Raw genomic sequence first — 18,482 nt, 5'->3', positions numbered from 1 at the left:
GTCAAGTACCACCCACCCAATTAAAGTGATCCATATGAAGGACAACCCCCGGTTGAAAATTTGTAAGAAACAATTTTAGGACAAAGAAAAGGAAGAACAACTCTGTGGATACTGTCTAAACTTGGAGCATTCCATGTTGGGATTTCAAATCCGTCTAAGCTACATTCAAACACATTCCAGAAAGAGACTGACGAGAGATGCCAGGGCTATTTGGAAGATGGCAAGAAATCACAGCAAGGAGGGTCACCACATTTCACCCTGCGGTCTGTTTAGATTACTGTGAGTCCGGCAATTGAACTGACATTCCCAACAACTGTTGTGATGCAAATGCCCTTCCCGTGTTTCTTAAAGGGGTTTGCCACCCAAGATAAGGGAGAATTCAGCGTTGCACATACAGGCAAGAAGTAGGTTTGAGACATTTCAGATTTTACTCTCAAGAAAGAAGAAAGGATTACTCTGCCACAGAGAGATTCCAGTTACAAGAATTTGGGACCTGAGGGAGTAATATAGGTGGTGTATATATAAAGTGAAAGGGGCCCGGGGGACGGATGGGAGACAATTATGACAGAAGTGGCTGGTCAGAAAACAGCCAGGTGTTTTCACATTTTATTAGCTACAGAATAGACCCTAGAGCTGCCTCATTCCCTCCCCTCCCCCTCCCCCCACCACGGGGTCAGGCCTTCCCAGAAGCCCCTGCCTTGGCTGCCTGGGCCCGCTGGAACTCCTGCTGCAGCTGAGCCAGGGTCTCCCTCTGTTGCTCTGACTGCCGTTCGAGGTCGCGGAGCTGCGATTCATATCGCTTACTGAAGAGAGGCAAGAGAGACAAGCAAATAAGGAGAAATTAATGGGACTTACTAAGGAAGGTGATGAAAGCAAGGAAGAGATTGATGGGGAGGAACTTTGAGATCTGGGGGAGGGTTTGGAGGAACTGGACAACCGGGGGGAGGGGGGTACTCTGGAGCTACACTATAATGGTTTTGGAACCCTCTCCCCCAGCCCTGTCGGGTGCATTGCAGGCTGGTGGAAGAAAGACTCACATTTCAGCTGTGATATAGTCCAGCCTCTTCCCCACTGTGGCGCGAGCCTCTCCCAGCTCCTGTTTGACCAGCACAGGACCCAGAAGTTTAAAGACCACGTTGGACCCATCTAGCAGGGCCAGTTCCTGGTGGAGGGATGGGGCATAAATGATCAATCACTGCCAGTATAGGTCCCTCCTCGCCCCCCCCACCCCCACCCCGCCCCGCAAATCCCTCTCTCACCTCCTTCACAATATTATTTTCTGTTAGTTGCGCCTCAAGCTTCTGCCGCCCTGACATGGATTTACTCAAGTCTGGGGGTTGGGGGGGAAAGGTTTGATTAGCAACATCAAATGTGCCGCCTGACCCCAATGCTGGAGAGAACAAAATGGAGCTGAGGAAGTAGGCAAGGACGAGGCGGCTGGTCAGTGGGTGGGGAAGAGCATTGAGATGGGGGAAGGAGCTGCCCGCAGGGACTCGGGCAGAAACATTATCTTGGTTTGGCTCTGGACTGTGAGTGAAGGGATTGGGGCGAGGCCACACCGACCCTGCTCCCTTACCCTTCTGTAGCTGCTGATATTTCTCCACTTCTCCCTGTAGCTTCTTCTGGATTAGCTCAGCCATGGCGGGGACGAAGGCCTGCGGGGAGCGGGAGAGGGGCGCAGGGTCTCACTCTGGGAGGTACTCAAGCTCCCCTTTCTGGCCTGGCCTGCGGAAATGACAGCACTGTTGAGAGACACCCTCCCGGGGCACCGCAGCCTCTCCCCGTCCCGCAGAGCCACTCTATCCCGGTCCCAGGGGAAGGCGGCTGAGGCTAAGACCCCCAAACCCCTCAACCGTAACCCAGCCCTACTCACGTTCTCCCTTCACTATTACTAAACCTGGAAGTAAACAAAGGATGCTGGGAAAAGAGGGTGCCGGAAGTTGTCCTCCTACGCATATCGGGAACTGTAGTTTGGGCAGGTTTAATGAATGGTGTTCCGCCAAAAAAGACTGGACTCGGGAAGGTTTAGGCAAGATGGGGAAACGAAGCCGGAAAGGGAAACTATTGTTTCTTGGGCCCCAGCCTCAGACTACCTTTCATTCATTACTCGGGCATACGCTGCTGCTCCAGATGGCGGGGCCAACGCCAGCCCCGCCCCTCGAGAGAGAGAGAGAGAGAGAGAGAGAGCGAGAGAGCGAGAGAGCGAGAGAGCGAGAGAGAGAGAGAGCGAGAGCGCGAGCGCGAGGGAGAGAGCGCGCGCGCAAGAGCCCTCATTTAAGATGGCGCTTAGAAGGCTTCAGATCTGGTACGGCGCTGATTGGATGAGGGCCGGCCGACTTCCGGGAGTTTCCAAGCCGAGTGTGGGACAGCTGAGAGGAGTTTTGCACGTGGATCGTCGTTCGGGTGGGCTAGATGGAGACAGTCCCCAAACCGAGCAGAGATGTCCCGCCCAAGAAGAACAGACTTCAGGCCAAGAAGAAGGTAGAGACCTCCCTGGGGTGGAAGAGAAGTTTTTAGCTGTGGGGTCGCGGGGGGCGGGACGCGGCGCGGGCTGCGGAGTGTTAAGAGCTCCTGCTCTGCCCGTAGAAACCCCGGAGGTACTGGGAGGAAGAAACCACTCTGACCGCTGCCGGAGCTTCTCCGGGGCCCCCTGGTAACAAGAAAAGGAATCGTGAGCTCCGCCACCAGAGGCCAAAGAACACTAACATCCCAAAAAAGTCTCGGTTCTCCAAAAAGCCTCAGCTCCCGAAGAAACCCCGAGAGCGGAGGAATCCGGAGCCTCAGCGGAGTTTGTCCGGGGTGAGCCTGAGACCTGATAAGGTGGTGGGGCAAGTCGCCTTGTACTTTACGCGTGCGAGGGTTGGGGGTCAGCCCTAGCCTGTCTTCTAATTATTACCTCCTTCCCCAGGCTCAGGATCCATTTCCAGGCCCTGCCCCCGTCCCTGTAGAGGTGGCTCAGAAGTTCTGTCGCATTGACAAATCCAAAAAGGTGAGGACCAGCCAGAGAGTGGGGAAGGGTTGCAGCCCGAGAGTATATGAGTGGGGATGGAGGGGGGCTGTGTGGCTCTCGCGGAATCCTACATAATGTCCAGTTCTTCTCACCTCTCCACCACCGATATTATAGCTGCCGCATTCGAAATCCAAAACCCGAAGCCGACTTGAAGTGGCTGAAGCTGAGGAACAGGAAATAAGCATTAAAGCTGCTCGCTCTGAGCTGCTTCTTGCTGAGGAACCCGGGTAAGTGGACTCTCGTGTGGGCCTCCCCAGGCCCTGCTTTATGGGGCTGTCCCTTATCATTTTCACGCTGGTACACCCACTTCATATTAGGAAGTTTTACTGCTAATACTCCTAGGTTTCTGGAAGGGGAGGATGGGGAGGACACGGCAAAGATACGCCAGGTGGACATTGTGGAGGCTGTGGATATTGCAAGTGCAGCCAAGGTGAGTCTGAGATTGGAAAAGGGGCTACTGGCTACATTGGTGGTGCAGAGCAAGACGGAAGTGGGGACTACAAGAGGGAATTATTGAAAGGAGCCAGTTATTTCTTGACTTTCTTTCTCTCTCTCTTTTTCCCCCCCTTTTTTAATGATATTCCCTTTCCTAGCACTTTGATTTGAACTTGCGGCAGTTTGGACCCTACAGACTGAATTACTCCCGAACTGGAAGGTAAGGCTGGATGTCAGTGACTCTTGAACTAGGATATGGTTGCATCTCCTTAAATACTTCAGCCATGTTCACCTCAGCCAGGCCAGTGTATGTTTAGGCCAGTGTATGGGGGGGGAGGGGGGCGGTCCTGTGATTTGCTTGCATGTGAGGTTGAGCATGTAAAATGTCTCATTGGAGAGGAGGGGCTGGTGTGGGGCATACCTCAGATGGTCTGAGTCACGGTGCTTCCCTGCACTGACACTGCCTGTTCCCCACCTCTAACAGACACCTGGCTTTTGGAGGGCGCCGGGGTCATGTGGCCACCCTTGACTGGGTAACAAAGAGGCTCATGTGCGAGATCAACGTCATGGAGGCAGTGCGGGACATCCGGTCAGTGGGGGGGGGTGAGGCATCCCATTCTCGATTGAATGACAGTCCCTTGACCCCATCCCACTGAACCACTCTTGCCTTCCTCCCAGGTTTCTGCATTCAGAGGCACTGTTTGCCGTTGCTCAGAATCGTTGGCTTCACATCTATGACAACCAGGGCATCGAGCTCCACTGTATCCGCCGCTGTGACCGTGTCACACGGCTTGAGTTCCTGCCTTTTCACTTCCTTCTGGCCACGGCCGTGAGTGGCAATGGAACACGGGGACTGGGCGGCAGCCCTTGAGAAGACTGCTTCTTCTCTGGGATCCCACTAGAAGGACAGAGGGCAATCAGGACTCATTCTGATCTCTCTCTTTCTCTCAGTCAGAGACAGGGTTTCTGACCTACCTGGATGTGTCAGTGGGAAAGATCGTGGCAGCTCTGAATGCTCGGGCTGGACGGCTGGATGTCATGACTAAGAACCCTTACAATGCCGTTATCCATCTCGGACACGGCAACGGTTGGTCTCTAGCTGAGCTTTGACTCTTTGATCATCCTGACCTGCTTTGCTTCTATATTTGCACTTTGCACATCCCTTTAGATAGCCCCTATTCCTCTCTCTTGATACCTGTTGGCCTTGAGACCCCATCTTTCCCAGGTATAATCCCCTTAGCGCCTGTTGATAACTTCAGCTCCTCTTCTCTCACATCCAGGGACTGTGTCCTTATGGAGTCCAGCCATGAAGGAGCCACTGGCAAAGATTCTCTGTCATCGTGGAGGGGTCCGGGCTGTGGCAGTAGATTCTACAGGCACGTAAGTCACTTGTTTGGTCATGAGGTGCTGGGGAGGTCGCCGCTGGGTAGAAGAGTGTAGAAAGCAGTATGCCTTTAGGAGCATAGACTTGCAGTCAAGCTGCCCAGATTTAAATCCTGGTGTTAGCCACTGACGGGCCACGTAAGCATGGGCACACTCCATAACCTCTGTGTGCCACACACTCTTTCATCACTCTAAGAGTGGGGATGAGTATCTAGCTCAAGCGGCAGGAAGCTTTTTCTGTAAAGAGCCAAATAGAAAGACTTTAGGTTTTGCTAGCCGAGAGGGAAATTCGAGCATGTTATGTAGGTACTTAAGAAAAAACAAAGCGTCACAAATTTTTAGGCAATAAAACTTAGAATATAATAATTGAATATAGCATTTTTGTAATACAGGTCTGATGGGAAGAACTGGATTCCTCTTTTTGAGGATAACATTTTGCTCAGTTAAGGTTAAAAGTTACAGTATTCTAAGTCATCAAACTCATTTGCAAATGCTTGTTAGCATTGATCTGGGAAGAGATTTTACCTATTTGTCTTTGAAAACCTCTTTCACACAGATCGTGAGATAGGTGGCGCTTGAAACGTTGTCCAGTTATAATGGTGTCCTTGTGAGTTGTGGTGTGCCCACAGTGGTGCAGAGATGAGATGCCATATGTGGTGTTGGTGTTGACCTCTCTCCTGTGCTCTTGTGGTGCAGAAGGAGCCCCAGAAGAAGCCAATGAAAGCATGTGGTTGTGCTCCAGTAAAACTTACTTTGCAGACACTGAAATTTGAATCTCCTGTACCTGTTTCAAAAGATTTTTTATTTTTTCCTACTACTTAAAAATGTAAAAACCATTTGGAGCTCCAGGGCTGTACAGAAGCAGGTGGTGGGCTGGATTTGTTTGGTGCATGGGCTGTAGTTTGCCAAGCCCTGGGCTTAGTTCATAGGCTGTCACAGGCGGCCCGTGTCAACACGAGTTAAAGCCTGTAGGGTTTAGCGTGGTGCCCAGGGAGTACGGAGCACTGGCTTTCACCACTGGCATCCTTGAAGATGATCGTTCTCTTGAGTTCTGGCTGGTGATGTGAGGGGTAGGAGTAGGGGGCCTGCTTCGAATTGCTGCCTCTCCTGAGAGTTTGCAGCTGCCCAGCTGTGCTGTCTGATGCGTACATATGTGCGGACCTGGTGTACTGTTTTCCGCATGAGTTCCCTCTAACGAGATCAGTGGATGTTCCTCTTAATTCATTGTCAGGCACTCACTGGGCACCTGCTGCGGACTAGGCTCTGTGCTGAGGTTCTGGGGGTACAAGGGTGAATGGGCTGTTGAGCCTGTCATGGGGCAGTATTCTACTTTATGTTCAGAAACAGGACTGTGGTTGATGGAAACGATTAGCCAGGAGACACGCTTAGTTCCTACTAAGTTGTCTTCTGTTGCCCCAGATTTAATGTGTCCATCGCGGGATAGGTCACCCCACTCCCCAGAGTTCCTCCAGGCTTGCTCCTTTTCTGCCACACTTTCCAGTCACCCAGAATTTGACTGGACACCTCCAGCTAGCTCCATTGCCCTGTGATCTTCAGCCATCAGTAAGGGCAGGAACCAAATTGCTGTTGATTGGGTGCTTTCTGGGTGCCCAGGCTCTACTGCTTGTTTTGGTGGCATCCTTTCATTACTGCCCATGCTCCCCTTTGAGGTTCTGGCTGCTTTCCCCTCAAGGGCCTCTCTGAGGTCCATTTCTGTCCATTCTTGCTGCCTCCTATTGAACACATGTGATATTCACAGACACTTTCCAGCCTCTGATTGTTCCTCCTGCTGGCAAGTCCCGGGTGCTGCTGGCAGACTAATCTGCTTTCCTTCTTTTACACTGCTGCTCAGGAATCTTGTACATGAAATGTGAACTCCATCACTTTATTTTCAAATCGTTTCAAAGAAAGTCTGTAAAAAAAAAAAAGGGGGGGGTGCCGCCTAGGTGGTTCAGTCACTAAGCGTCTGACCCTAGCTCAGGTCATGATCTCACAATTTGCAAGTTCGAGCCCCGCATCAGGGTCTGTGCTGACAGCTCAGACCCTAGAGCCTGCTTTGGATTCTGTGTCTCTCTCTGTCTCTCTCTGCCCCTCCAGTTGCATGCTTGCATGCTCTCTCAAAAATAAACGTTAAAAAAAAAATTTTTTTTTTAAAAAGTCTGGGAAAGGAATAGCCCAGTAGTCCCCAACTTATAAAAACTTTCCAGATGCTCAGACCCCCTTGCCCTCCCGTAGTTGTACCTTAGGGGCCGAGAGATATGCTTCAACCATTTTTACTCTGTATTTGTGCCAGTTTGGCTTTAGGAGAATGCTTTCTGTGGGCCATTGAACCTATGTTGTCGTTTGCCTTCCCTAGACTGCTTTGGTCAGCTGCTGCTGTGCCTGAGGCCTAATCAGTAGTTTCCTGAGATTTGGTCAACACCTTGAGTTGGTCCTTGATCTGGTCCTTGATCTTGGCCCAACTCTGCTTAATCTCTGGTCCTTCTCAAGAGCACCTCAGATAAGCCACAGGGGCTCAAGATGAGGCTTACTGGCTTCCTCGAGGCATTCTGGAAGCTGGCATTGGGACTGGATGGGATTCTTAGAACTAGACTGTTTTCTGCAGGGTTAGTAGCATGGTAGTGTAGCCTGGATGCCCTCTGGTCAGTGGGCTGGTATTTGTGCAGGGGATCCCAAAGGCAGGTATGTGTGGGGAGAGAAGCCAGTATGTTCCCTTGAATTGTGGGTTGACTGAAGGGTGTGACCTGTGTCCCAGGAGCCCTCCGTAATTCCTGGTTTGCATTGATGGTCTTTCCATCTGATGCAGCTGGGGCCCTGATTGTCTTGTGAGGAGAAGTGTCCAGCTGGGCCTCTATTCAGCCCCATCACTAGGCTAGTCCCTTTCATAGGAGTCCTTTGGTACCCTCTTCTTTGGCTCATAGCCAAGGCTAAAAAGAGAGTCTGTGGCCCCTTAGCAAACTTACATACCCTGGCCTGGCTGGTCGCCCATTAGCCTCCCTCTCTGAGGAACATCATGAACATAGAAACTCCAACCTTGGAAAACAAACTACAGTGCACGATTCCTTGAGAGGATTGCCCTCCCTTTTTCCAGGGAAAGGGGGGGTGGGGCAGGGCCTCCTAGCTTATTACTTCATTACTTCCTAAGGTTTTCTCAGGTCCTCACAATCTTCCAGTTGTGGTCTGTCATTGCTGGAGAGCAGTGCTGGGGACTCTGGGTCCTCAGTCTGAGTTTAAAGAGCCCCTGCTGTTTGTCCCCTTGTGATCCTCCTGACATTTCCCACTGATCCCAAAAACAGACCTCTGCTTCCATTTCACCATCTCCACACTCTGATATTAATTCATTTGTACTTGCTATGTTTCTTGAGAATGACCTAGAACAGCTCCTAGAGGTCCTCCCTGATCACTGCTGTTGATCCTTCTCTTTGCTGAGCCACTGTACTCCCTGTGGGTACAGTGGAACATCTCATTTAGGTACAGATGGGTGTGTGCACTGTCCCTTTGATTAAGACAGCAGACACTAATGGGGCGCTTGGGTGGCTCAGTTAAGTGTCTGACTTTAGCTCAGGTCATGATGGTCTGTGAGGTTGAGCCCCGCATTGGGCTCTGTGCTGACAGCTCAGAACTTGGAGCCTGCTTAGAATTCTGTGTCTCCCTCTCTCTGCCCCCCCCCTCACATTCTGTCTCTCAAAAATGAATAAACATTAAAATATTAAAAGAAAAAAAGAGGGAGAAGAGACACTAAAGAGACAGGCTGGACTTGAATTCTAGCTCTACCATTCACTCTTACTTATCTTCCTCTGAGCTTCAGTTTCCTCATCTGTAAAAGGGAAATAAAAATTGTTTCTCCCCACCGAGACTTTATGCTTGCACTTGGCTATAGACCTGCACAGTAAGCCCACACTGCAGATTAATTGACCTCCCCGTCTCTACCAGGTACATGGCCACCTCTGGCCTGGACCACCAGCTGAAGATCTTTGATTTACGAGGGACGTTCCAGCCTCTGAGTGCTCGGACCCTGCCCCAGGGAGCAGGGCACCTGGTCTTTTCCCAGCGGGGACTGCTGGCTGCAGGCATGGGTGACGTGGTCAACATATGGGCGGGGCAGGGCAAGGCCAGCCTGCCCTCCCTGGAGCAGCCTTACCTCACCCACCGGCTCTCAGGCCATGTGCATGGCCTTCACTTCTGCCCCTTTGAAGATGTGCTGGGGGTGGGGCACACTGGGGGCATCACCAGCATGCTGGTACCTGGTGAGTGGGCCAGAGGATGGGGTCCAGTGAATGAACTCTGGATGGAAGTGTGGGTTGGCTTGTGATAGCCAGGAGCAAAAGGGCCTGGTTGGGCTGGAGCGGCTGGACTTGGTTCTGTTTATAGCTCCATGCTTCTCCCTCTTTCTAGGGGCTGCTGAGCCCAACTTTGATGGCCTGGAGAGTAATCCTTACAGGAGCCAAAAGCAGCGCCAGGAGTGGGAGGTGAAGGCCCTGCTGGAGAAGGTGAGCATGTACCTGCATGTGGTTTGGGCTAGAGGTAGGAAAAGCTCCCCATGGCCCCAGGGGTCTTGGGAAGAGTGGGATTCAGCAGCCCCCTGGCTTCTGTCCCTCTTTGGATCATCCTCCTGTGGCTCCTATGGTTCCTTACCCATTCCTGTCCCTCCATGACACTCCAGGTACCTGCAGAGCTCATTTGTCTGGACCCACGAGCCCTGGCAGAGGTTGATGTCATCTCTTTGGAGCAAGAAAAGAAGGAGCGGATAGAGAGGCTGGTATGAATCAGGCCCAAGTGCCCAGGTCCTTCCCCCCTTCACAGCCTACCCCGTGCCATGTCCCCAGAAGTACGGCACAGCACATGGTACTGCCACGGTTCCTGGTCTCTGAGGCTCTTATGGATTTTACCCTTGTCTCCTCTCTTAGGGCTACGACCCCGAGGCCAAGGCTCCTTTCCAGCCAAAGCCAAAGCAGAAGGGCCGCAGTTCTACAGCAAGCCTGGTGAAGAGGAAGAGGAAGGTCATGGATGAGGAGCACCGGGTAAATGATCACTGGGGGGGTGGACCAGGCGTCCCGTGGGCCTCTGCCCTTGCCAGCCTGCCACTTCTCACCTTGCCGCCCTCTCACCACCCAGGATAAAGTCCGACAGAGCCTTGAGCAGCAGCCGCAGAAGCAAGAGAAGAAGGCCAAGCCCACGAGGGCCCGACCATCTGCCCTGGACAGATTTCTGCGCTGAGCCGTGCCCAAGGATGGCCTGAGAGCAACACTTTCCCCCACGACTGCCCGTGGGGAAATGACCCTATTCCTTAGAATAAGGAGGGGGCAGTATGCCCCTTCCCCAGCTGGGTAGGGACAGCTGGCTCCTGGGCTGGGTTGGGATTAAAGAAGAAGGTGGGTTTTTTTTTGGATAATGTGTCTAGATCATTCTCAGGACCTGTTCCCCTCCCTGTGCCCAGCATGGGACTACTCTAGGATCTGAGGGGTCACGGTGTCCTGCTTCTACCCCCACCTCATATCTCGTCACTATAGCCTTAGCCTTGTTCTTTAGGGCCCTTCCTCCTCTCTTTCCCATGTCCCTGGAGAGGTCCTTCCCATCCAGCATGGTCTGGCAGCCTCCAGGCTCCCCGGGTATGTGTTCTTGGACTCCTGGTGACGACCACGCTGTACTCGAAGAGGTAGAGAGACAAGTTTATTGAGGAGCTTGTGCCCCTCTCCTATGGCTGGAGAGAACAACCCCAGCATTGTTTTGCTCTTCCTGGTGACCATCTTTGGGGCTGGCAGGCCAGGCCCCTCGATTTCTCTATCTTCAGTGATAGACTGAGCATCTGATAGCGGAAAGTGGCCATCTGTAGCCAGCTAGGGCCCCTGCCGTGGGCCTGGGCGAGAGACGGCTGTGAGGGGTGCTGGCTAGACCCTGAGCTCCTCACTCTGCTGTGGCCCCAGACACTGTCAGCTGTGAAGCCAGGCTATTACCCGACACCGCAGGATGCCCAAGACTCCCTGGAGCCAGGAGCAGAAGGGTGCAGTCTTTTCTCCCTCAGAGCCTCCCACTAGCTTCCAGGCCTCCTGCATCTTCCAGGGGTCCAACCTGTGGGATGTCAGCAGGAATTTCCCATAGCAGCACCGGTCCAGGGGGTAGTGGGTGGCCCCAGCCAGCTTGACACAATGGGTTGGGGTGAGGCCTCCTCGTCGGGCACTTACCCCCACAAAGACATCTTCCAGTGGTAGAGGGGGTGCCCGGCTGGCCACTTTCAGGATGAGCTGCACGGCAGAAGCTGACAGCACATACCCTGTGCCAGAGGCATAGGGTGGAAAGGGGCCCCAGGTGGGAGGCCACTGCTCCTCTGATACCTGGTGTTTGCTCCCTGGTGTCCGAGAGGGGTGCACCCGCCAGTGCACACGGCCCAGGTACAAAAGAGGCATTGGCTGGCCCCTGAAGATGGACCTTTCTTCCCACTCTTCATCTTCAAACTTATTCTCTCGTGGAGGCTCCATGCTTTTCTCCCATTGTTCCCAACGGCCCCCTCGCCGAACCAGCTCCGATACCAGTTCAGGGACGTTGACAAACACGTCATCATCCGTCTTGAGGATGTAGCGGGCCATGGAGCAATGTTTGTATGCCCAACTCAGCCCGATGAGAGTCTTGAGAGTAAGGTTCCGGTAAGAGTCCCGGAAAGCCGCCTGCAAGATGTCTCCCCGAGTCGCTGCCTCTCGTGCCAGGTCGATCTCGTGGGATTCCCTGGTGGGATGCCGCAAACTTGGCTCTCCCAGCAGAAAGAGTGTCTGCACCCTGAGCCCTCGGGCTTCGCGCAGCCCGCCCCACGAAGCCCGAATGGCGTCTCTTTGGTTCAGGTTCTCTGGGGCCGTGCACACCAGTATGAGCAGGAAGGGTGGGGCGCCGGGACCCCCACATGCCTCCTCATTGGGGATCAGGAGGCGGGGCAGGGCCAGGGGCGGCCCTGGGGACGCCGGCGCCGGGAGCAGGGAGGCCAGTGAGAGGCTCAGCAGCTCCTCCCCGATGCCTGAGGGCCCGAAAAGGGTCCAAATAATCACCAGCATCAGGGCAGCAAGGAGAAGGCGCCGGAAGAGGCTGAGGGGCATGGTGTGGCGTAATCAGAAGGGACCTAGAGGGAAAGATGGGGGCGGTTAGAGTGCGGAAGCCCCAGATCTCCGTGATCTGGGTCCGTAACCGGCCACGCCTGGGATGGAGCGCGCGGCCAGTACCGGCGCCGGCAGCGGGGTGGGGGCGCCTAAGCCCAGGAGGCGGCGCGGCCGCGGGGGGTGTGGGGTAGCACAGCCGGAGCTGCGGGGGAGGTTACCTTGTCGTCGGGGCCCCGCCGTCCCAAAGCTCGGCTCCATGGCGGGGTTTCGCCACAGCGCCAGTCGCCCCTCCTCCACCCGCGGTGGCGGCTGGGTCCCGCCCTCCTCCCTCGGAGAGTGTAGTGGCGCGTGCACACCGCCTTCCCGGAAGCGTAGAGGCAAGCGAAGTACCGGTGGCGGGGCTTCTGTGCGACCGCGAATGGGATTCGGATCAGTGTGCCTCGTACGCAGAGGCGGGCGCGGGGCAGCCTACCAGCCGCGGCCTCCCTCCCCAAGTACGCAAGCGCCCCCTCGCTCTGCTGCGGAGCCCAGCTCTTCCGGGTCAGCGATTTATAGGGTTGCCTCGGTAGGGGAAGCTCACAACTCTCCGGGTCTCCGCGGGCCACTTTTTTTCCTTAAGAAACCTAGGTTTGGTCAAGACCTGTGGTGCTCACACTTGCCACACCGCCCCACGCGCTAACCCGAGAGCCTTGGTTGTCTTGAAATTGGCTTAGGCTCCCCCTCTAGGCCGAGTGTTTTCTCTACCTCACACCTTAGAGGGTGGGACCCCAAGAGGGTGCGCCACTTCTGGTAGGACGGGGAGTAGCAACGCCATTGCTTTACCCTAGACCCAGGGCACCTGAGTGAGGCCATCAACTGAGAGGAGAAACACCCAAAGGGCCCCACTGTGGTAGCTTTCCGGATCAGTGTCCCCAGAATAAAGGAGAGAACTACATACAAAGAAGACTTAGGTGTATAAACTATTTATTAACAGACAAGGTCTACAGATTTATTTCTTCTTGGACACACCCACGGTGCGGCCCCTGCGGCCTGTGGTCTTGGTGTGCTGGCCTCGGACACGAAGTCTGCAGGTGAGAAGAGAGAAAGGTCACAGGTCATACACAACATAAAGGAAACGCGTGGGGGGCATGAGAAACCTCTGGGAGTCTAGGGGCAGGCAAGGAGAGGAGACTCCCACCCCACTCACCCCCAGAAGTGGCGCAGCCCTCTGTGGGCCCGAATCTTCTTCAGTCGTTCCAGGTCTTCACGGAGTTTGTTATCCAGACCATTGGCCAGGACCTGGATTTGGAAGAGCAACGTTTTACCCACTGACCTCCTAGGACTAATTCTAATGGGACACCCTGCCTTTCTCTAATCTCTCCCATTTCAATACACACCTGGCTGTATTTTCCATCCTTCACATCCTTTTGTCTGTTCAAAAACCAGTCTGGGATCTTATACTGGCGTGGATTCTGCATAATGGTGATCACACGTTCTACCTGTCAAGCAGGACAAAGGTCAGATACGGATGGCCTCCCTTCCAAGGCAGGCCCAGCCCACAGCACCCCCTTCCTTGTCCTCACCTCATCCTCAGTGAGCTCTCCTGCCCTCTTGGTGAGATCGATGTCTGCTTTCCTCAACACCACATGAGCATATCTTCGCCCTACACCCTGAGGAGAGGTTTTGTAATTTGGGGTTGAGTCTGATTTTTTTTTTTGTTTGTTTGTAAGCCCCACTATTCAGCCTGCAACCACCCACTGCACTATACTTTTTTAGATACAAAGCCTAACCATTAAACAGAAAAGGTTTTATTCAGGAGCGGGTCCAAAAGAAAGCACATCTTTTCATACTGCTCAACACATACATTCATCAAGTGATGGCTCTTTAGACACTGCAGCAGCACCCAAGAATGGTACCTTCTAGTCTCTGCATTGTGGAGGACCAAAGGCTTGGCTCTCAACGTGGATGTAGCAGCAAGAGTAAGGACTTTTGGGGTAATAGGGTTGATCAAGGGGTGGGATTGTGGTGCTCTGGGTCTCTAAGGGCCATAGTCCTTTGGGCAGGTCACCTCATCGCAATGATTAGTTTTCTAAGATCACAAACTTGATGGTCTGTGCTCAGAGATGAGCAGGCCACAGGGAGCTAACCACCCAAACCAAACTCAAGAAAACTAACACACTGGTGGCATTGTGCCGGCATCAACACGGGTACTTTGCCACCCAAATTTGCACCTGAATGGTGAAGGATGGTGTGCCAGGTTGAATAGTGCCCCTCCCTTCACTCCACTGTATGTCCACCTAGAATGTGACCTTATCTGGAAAAACGGTCATTCCAAATATACTTAGTTAAAATGAGGTTAGACCAGATTAGTGCAGGCCCTGAATCCAATGACTAGTATCCTCACAAAAAGAGAAGACGCAGAGCAAAGGCCATGTAATAAGAAGAGCGACACAGCTACAAGACAAGAAATAGCAAGGACTGTTGGCAACCACCAGAAGATTGATTCCTAGAGCCTTCTGAGGGAGCTCACACCTTTATTTTGGATGTTTGGCCTCCAGAACAATAGGAATAAGTTTTCTGTTGGTTTAAGCCAAGTAGCTTGTTTCAGTAGCCCCAGGAAACGAAGACTTACTTCCTCTCTGTAAGAAATGACCTGGAATATCAAATTATCAGAAGATATTAAAGTCTAAGCCTCTCTTGGGGCGCCTGGGTGGCGCAGTCGGTTAAGCGTCCGACTTCAGCCAGGTCACGATCTCGCGGTCCGTGAGTTCGAGCCCCGCGTCAGGCTCTGGGCGGATGGCTCGGAGCCTGGAGCCTGTTTCCGATTCTGTGTCTCCCTCTCTCTCTGCCCCTCCCCCGTTCATGCTCTGTCTCTCTCTGTCCCAAAAATAAAATAAAAACGTTGAAAAAAAAAATTTTAAAGTCTAAGCCTCTCATTTACAGATAGGGGTGCCTGCGTGGCTTAGTTAAGCGTCCAACTTGACTTCCGGCTCAGGTCATGATCTTATAGTCTGTGGGTTCAACCCCACATAGGGTTCTGCGCTGACAGTGCAGAGCCTGTTTGGCATTCTCTCCCTCGAAACAGATAAATGTGAAAAAAATAAAAGATTTACAGATAAAATAGTATGTCTGAGGTTTACTTTAAAATGATAGGGAAGGGGCGCCTGGGTGGCGCAGTCGGTTAAGCGTCCGACTTCAGCCAGGTCACGATCTCGCGGTCCGTGAGTTCGAGCCCCGCGTCGGGCTCTGGGCTGATGGCTCAGAGCCTGGAGCCTGTTTCCGATTCTGTGTCTCCCTCTCTCTCTGCTCCTCCCCCATTCATGCTCTGTCTCTCTCTGTCCCAAAAATAAATAAACGCTGAAAAAAAAAAAAAAAATTTAAAAAAAAAAAAAATAAAATAAAATGATAGGGAAGAGTGTAGATAAAACAAGAGTTCATATTTTTAGACGATATTCATAGGGGCTAGTAATTTTCTGCCCTCTACTTTTCAATGTTAAAATTTTTCCATAATCAAGTTAAAAAGTTGCTGTTAAGCTAAAATTTTTGAAAGCCCCGTTTGCAGACTGATACAAACTCGCCAACTTCCTAAGTTAGGACCCTAGATCCCCTTTCTCAGCCAAGGAGACCACCTCTGTTTTCTCCATCCAGAAGAGTATACTCAGGGGACCATCACTCATTATTTGTAGCCCAATGGCCTAGACCATATAATAGAAGAGTTGGCACCAAATTAATAATATTACTCTCAGAAAGTATTTAATGCGGTGTTACTCATGGGACAGGACCTGAATTCTTCAAACATGGCCAGTGGGTTACTTTCCAGGTTTCCAAGTAACCCACAGATGGCAGTATCACCCTGATTTAGAGGAAAGGCAGAAAACCAGCCAACCTTAAATAGACACAGCAAAAGTCTTCAAGTGGAAACAAAACAATTAGGAAAGGATCGTTGGTATACAATAATCTGATAAGGTCTGTATTATTTCTCAATATCCTCTTCTGCTTGAGTCAGTTTCCATTCTTCATCCTTCCCCATCCAATTAATCTTACCATTTGTTTTTTTTTTTTTTGAGGAATCCCTCCTCATACCCAGCCTCCACTTTCTTCCAGTTTCTAATTATTAACCCCCCCCCCCCCCATTCTGGATCTTTAGAAAAGACCCTCTCCAAGCTTTAGTTCTCTCACCAAAGAGCTAGGTGCATTTGCTGGCTCTCCACACAATTAGCAAAAACCTCTGTATCGTCTATCTCTAGGAATAACCTTTCCCAGTGATAAGCAAAGTGTAATAAGAGACTTATTACAAAACTCACAAATTACCTGTAAGTCCTTTGGTTAAATTGTTAAGTGGACTACAAACACATATTTAATGAAAGTAAATACAAAACCAGTTAATTTCAAAGAGGCAGAGAGAAAGGGATTAACACAAGCATTCCATTAGCCATCACCATCTTTTATACAGGCACATCTCATTTCATTGCACTGGGCAGATATTGTGGTTTTTGTTCTTTTACACAATGAAGGCTTATGGCAAATTCTGTGTCAAACGAATCTATCGGTGCCATTTTCCTAAAAGCATTGTGCTGGTGTCACATTTTGGTAATTCTCACAATATTTCACTTTTTAGTTAAATATTATAGTCATTATAGTGATCTGTGATTATGACTCCTTGAAAACTCATGATTAGCATTTCTTCCAGCAATAAAGTATTTTTAAATCAAGGTACACACATTTTTTTAGACATAATTCTACACACTTAATATTGACTACAGTGTAAATATAACTTGCATATGCAACAAGAAACCAGAAGATTCATTTGACTCACTTTATTGCCTGGAACTGAGCCTACCATATACATCTCTATGCTGTGCCTGTCTGTATTCACTATCCCATTTTAGCCTCATACCAACGCTTGAAAAAGGTACTATATTTTACACCATCTTACTAGTTTCACATAATAACCAAAGAAAGCAATCTTTTTATACACCATTTAAGAAAAAATGAAAGCTGTGCTTCCTGCAGTATAACATGAAAAAGCAAAGGAATTTGATCTGATGAATCAAAGCTAGGATATACAATTCTAAATTAACAAGTTATTTTATATTTGTCTCCTTTAAATTTTTTGAAACCAGGCTACAGTATCCTGGATCCATTCCCTAACACTGCATAAATACACCAATTATGCACCAGAAGCAGGGGATTGTGAGCAAGACAGGGACTATACCCGCCCCCATGATGTCCACAGAAGGGGAGAAAACACACTCAGCCATTCCACAATTATACATACGGGCCAAAAAATACAATAGAATAATGTCTCCATCTGGAAGCCCAGTTCATCAGGTTGGTGAAGGGAATCATCCAAGCCTGTGCTCCCTGACCTAATTCACAGAATGAACCAAACACTTGTTCCCATCAACAGAAACAGGAAATGCGTTTCATTCACTCCGGCATCAGTTAAACAACCTGCTCATGATGTAGTGACACCCTCCTACTTCCCAACTATTGGTTTCTTCATGCTGGGAATCTGTTCCATTTCTATGTACCCCCCCCCATGTACAATTATACAATTTCTAGGGTGTATGTATTCCCACAGTGATGGCTGCTGTTATGATGCACTCCTATAGGAATTGGAAACCAAATTTAGAACAAACCTCACAAGAGGATCATGGCTGATGGTCCAGTAAAATTTTAGTGAATTCTGGTAGACAAGGGAACCCACTCCCTTTCCCCTAAAATTATCTTGGCTTCTACTCAGACTGTTCTCTGGCTTTCTTTACTTACCTTTTGGGGTTAATGTGGCGAGGGATTAGGAGAATTAATCACTCTTTTAACCATTCTTTTGTTTTTACCCAGCTAGTTGGGACGTGTGTTTCTTCAACCCTGCCTCACTTACAGCTGTCTTAACCTAAGTATCATTTTTAGTCTCCATTCCTTACCCTACTTTACCTTAATTGCAGTGATGGCAAAGGCTATCTTCCGCCGCCCATCGATATTGGTGTTGAGTACTCGCAAAATGTGCTGGAACTTCTCAGGGATTACTAGAGACTGACAGAGATTGGGGGAGAAACCAGACATCACGAATGAACTACCATCAAACAGTAACGTTAAGCTTGTCACACAGGGAGCAACGACCCCCTCCCCCCCCCTTCAGTTTTCTCACAACAAACTCTCCTCAGTGCTGCAGACAACAGGACATGAAGTGTTCAGGCCCAGGAAAACGCAACCTTTAGGAGGGGGGAGGTCTTCTGCCCGTTCCCAAAAGCACACTCTGAGTGGCAGACACTGGAGGTCCCCATTCACGCCCAACCTTTTCGCCGCTTTCGAGCGCTCTGGGAGGGACTCTTCCTTTGGCCCACTCCCCAGATGTCTTTAGTTATTCCTCCCCGGGAGGCGCCATCCAAAGACTCACACAGAAAGTTACGAACCCGGAGAATAGGCCGTTTCCGGCCTCCTAATAGCAGACTTTCTGTGTCCCAGTTCCGATGTCGCCAGATCCCGCCACTAACCCCAAGCTTACCATGGCGGCGGCCCCAGCGGCGGCGTGTAGGCCTCCTGTGGAAGAGAGAACGGAAGTGACGTCGTATCCTTATATAGCTACCAGA

General features: G+C 51.0%; 4 protein-coding genes across 5 annotated transcripts; 1 reads left to right on the top strand and 3 right to left on the bottom strand.

Annotated features, from left to right (window-relative positions):
• Positions 1–405: 405 nt before the first annotated feature.
• PFDN6 (prefoldin subunit 6) lies at positions 406–2,186 on the bottom strand. Of its 2 annotated transcripts, none has more exons than XM_030315231.1 (5): positions 2,094–2,186; positions 1,577–1,725; positions 1,260–1,330; positions 1,038–1,162; positions 406–803 (listed from the first exon to the last, which is right to left on the bottom strand). In XM_030315231.1, exons 2-5 carry the CDS (start codon positions 1,638–1,640, stop codon positions 674–676), a joined length of 390 nt encoding a protein of 129 aa, XP_030171091.1. In that variant the 5' UTR covers positions 1,641–1,725; positions 2,094–2,186; the 3' UTR covers positions 406–673. The 2 variants fall into 2 exon arrangements, with proteins under 2 accessions (XP_030171091.1, XP_030171090.1); XM_030315230.1 differs by lacking the exon at positions 2,094–2,186 and adding an exon at positions 1,874–1,891.
• A 156-nt stretch (positions 2,187–2,342) lies between these two features.
• WDR46 (WD repeat domain 46) lies at positions 2,343–10,217 on the top strand. The gene is made up of 15 exons (XM_030315227.1): positions 2,343–2,481; positions 2,587–2,799; positions 2,909–2,989; positions 3,125–3,237; positions 3,353–3,440; positions 3,604–3,665; positions 3,930–4,034; positions 4,124–4,274; positions 4,397–4,532; positions 4,726–4,825; positions 8,762–9,075; positions 9,224–9,318; positions 9,492–9,587; positions 9,736–9,849; positions 9,944–10,217. The coding sequence occupies exons 1-15, from the start codon at positions 2,413–2,415 to the stop codon at positions 10,043–10,045; spliced, it is 1,839 nt and encodes a 612-aa protein (XP_030171087.1). The 5' UTR covers positions 2,343–2,412; the 3' UTR covers positions 10,046–10,217.
• Positions 5,164–12,614, bottom strand: B3GALT4 (beta-1,3-galactosyltransferase 4). The gene is made up of 3 exons (XM_030315228.2): positions 12,129–12,614; positions 9,464–11,933; positions 5,164–6,740 (listed from the first exon to the last, which is right to left on the bottom strand). The coding sequence occupies exon 2, from the start codon at positions 11,908–11,910 to the stop codon at positions 10,759–10,761; it is 1,152 nt and encodes a 383-aa protein (XP_030171088.1). The 5' UTR covers positions 11,911–11,933; positions 12,129–12,614; the 3' UTR covers positions 5,164–6,740; positions 9,464–10,758.
• Positions 12,615–12,856: 242 nt separating this feature from the next.
• RPS18 (ribosomal protein S18) lies at positions 12,857–18,459 on the bottom strand. Its single transcript, XM_030315229.1, has 6 exons — positions 18,398–18,459; positions 17,827–17,925; positions 13,473–13,559; positions 13,287–13,388; positions 13,097–13,188; positions 12,857–12,974 (listed from the first exon to the last, which is right to left on the bottom strand). The coding sequence occupies exons 1-6, from the start codon at positions 18,398–18,400 to the stop codon at positions 12,899–12,901; spliced, it is 459 nt and encodes a 152-aa protein (XP_030171089.1). The 5' UTR covers positions 18,401–18,459; the 3' UTR covers positions 12,857–12,898.
• Positions 18,460–18,482: the final 23 nt, after the last annotated feature.

Source organism: Lynx canadensis, chromosome B2 (genome assembly GCF_007474595.2).
Source record: "Lynx canadensis isolate LIC74 chromosome B2, mLynCan4.pri.v2, whole genome shotgun sequence".
In the NCBI taxonomy this organism is placed as follows: domain Eukaryota; kingdom Metazoa; phylum Chordata; class Mammalia; order Carnivora; family Felidae; genus Lynx; species Lynx canadensis.
Note: the sequence above shows the minus strand (reverse complement) of the source record. Positions and strands in the feature narration are given on the sequence as shown.

Coding starts and splice junctions, on each gene's coding strand:
- PFDN6 (XM_030315231.1), bottom strand. CDS start 1,640: ATGGCTGAGCTAATCCAGAAGAAGCTACAGGGAGAAGTGGAGAAATAT. Junction 1,163..1,259: donor AAAATAATATTGTGAAGGAG/GTGAGAGAGGGA, acceptor TCCCTCCACCAG/GAACTGGCCCTGCTAGATGG. Junction 804..1,037: donor GACTATATCACAGCTGAAAT/GTGAGTCTTTCT, acceptor GCCTCTCTTCAG/TAAGCGATATGAATCGCAGC.
- WDR46 (XM_030315227.1), top strand. CDS start 2,413: ATGGAGACAGTCCCCAAACCGAGCAGAGATGTCCCGCCCAAGAAGAAC. Junction 4,533..4,725: donor CCATCTCGGACACGGCAACG/GTTGGTCTCTAG, acceptor TCTCACATCCAG/GGACTGTGTCCTTATGGAGT. Junction 9,076..9,223: donor CACCAGCATGCTGGTACCTG/GTGAGTGGGCCA, acceptor CCCTCTTTCTAG/GGGCTGCTGAGCCCAACTTT.
- B3GALT4 (XM_030315228.2), bottom strand. CDS start 11,910: ATGCCCCTCAGCCTCTTCCGGCGCCTTCTCCTTGCTGCCCTGATGCTG.
- RPS18 (XM_030315229.1), bottom strand. Junction 13,389..13,472: donor GAGAGCTCACTGAGGATGAG/GTGAGGACAAGG, acceptor CCTGCTTGACAG/GTAGAACGTGTGATCACCAT. Junction 12,975..13,096: donor GGGCTGCGCCACTTCTGGGG/GTGAGTGGGGTG, acceptor TCTCACCTGCAG/ACTTCGTGTCCGAGGCCAGC.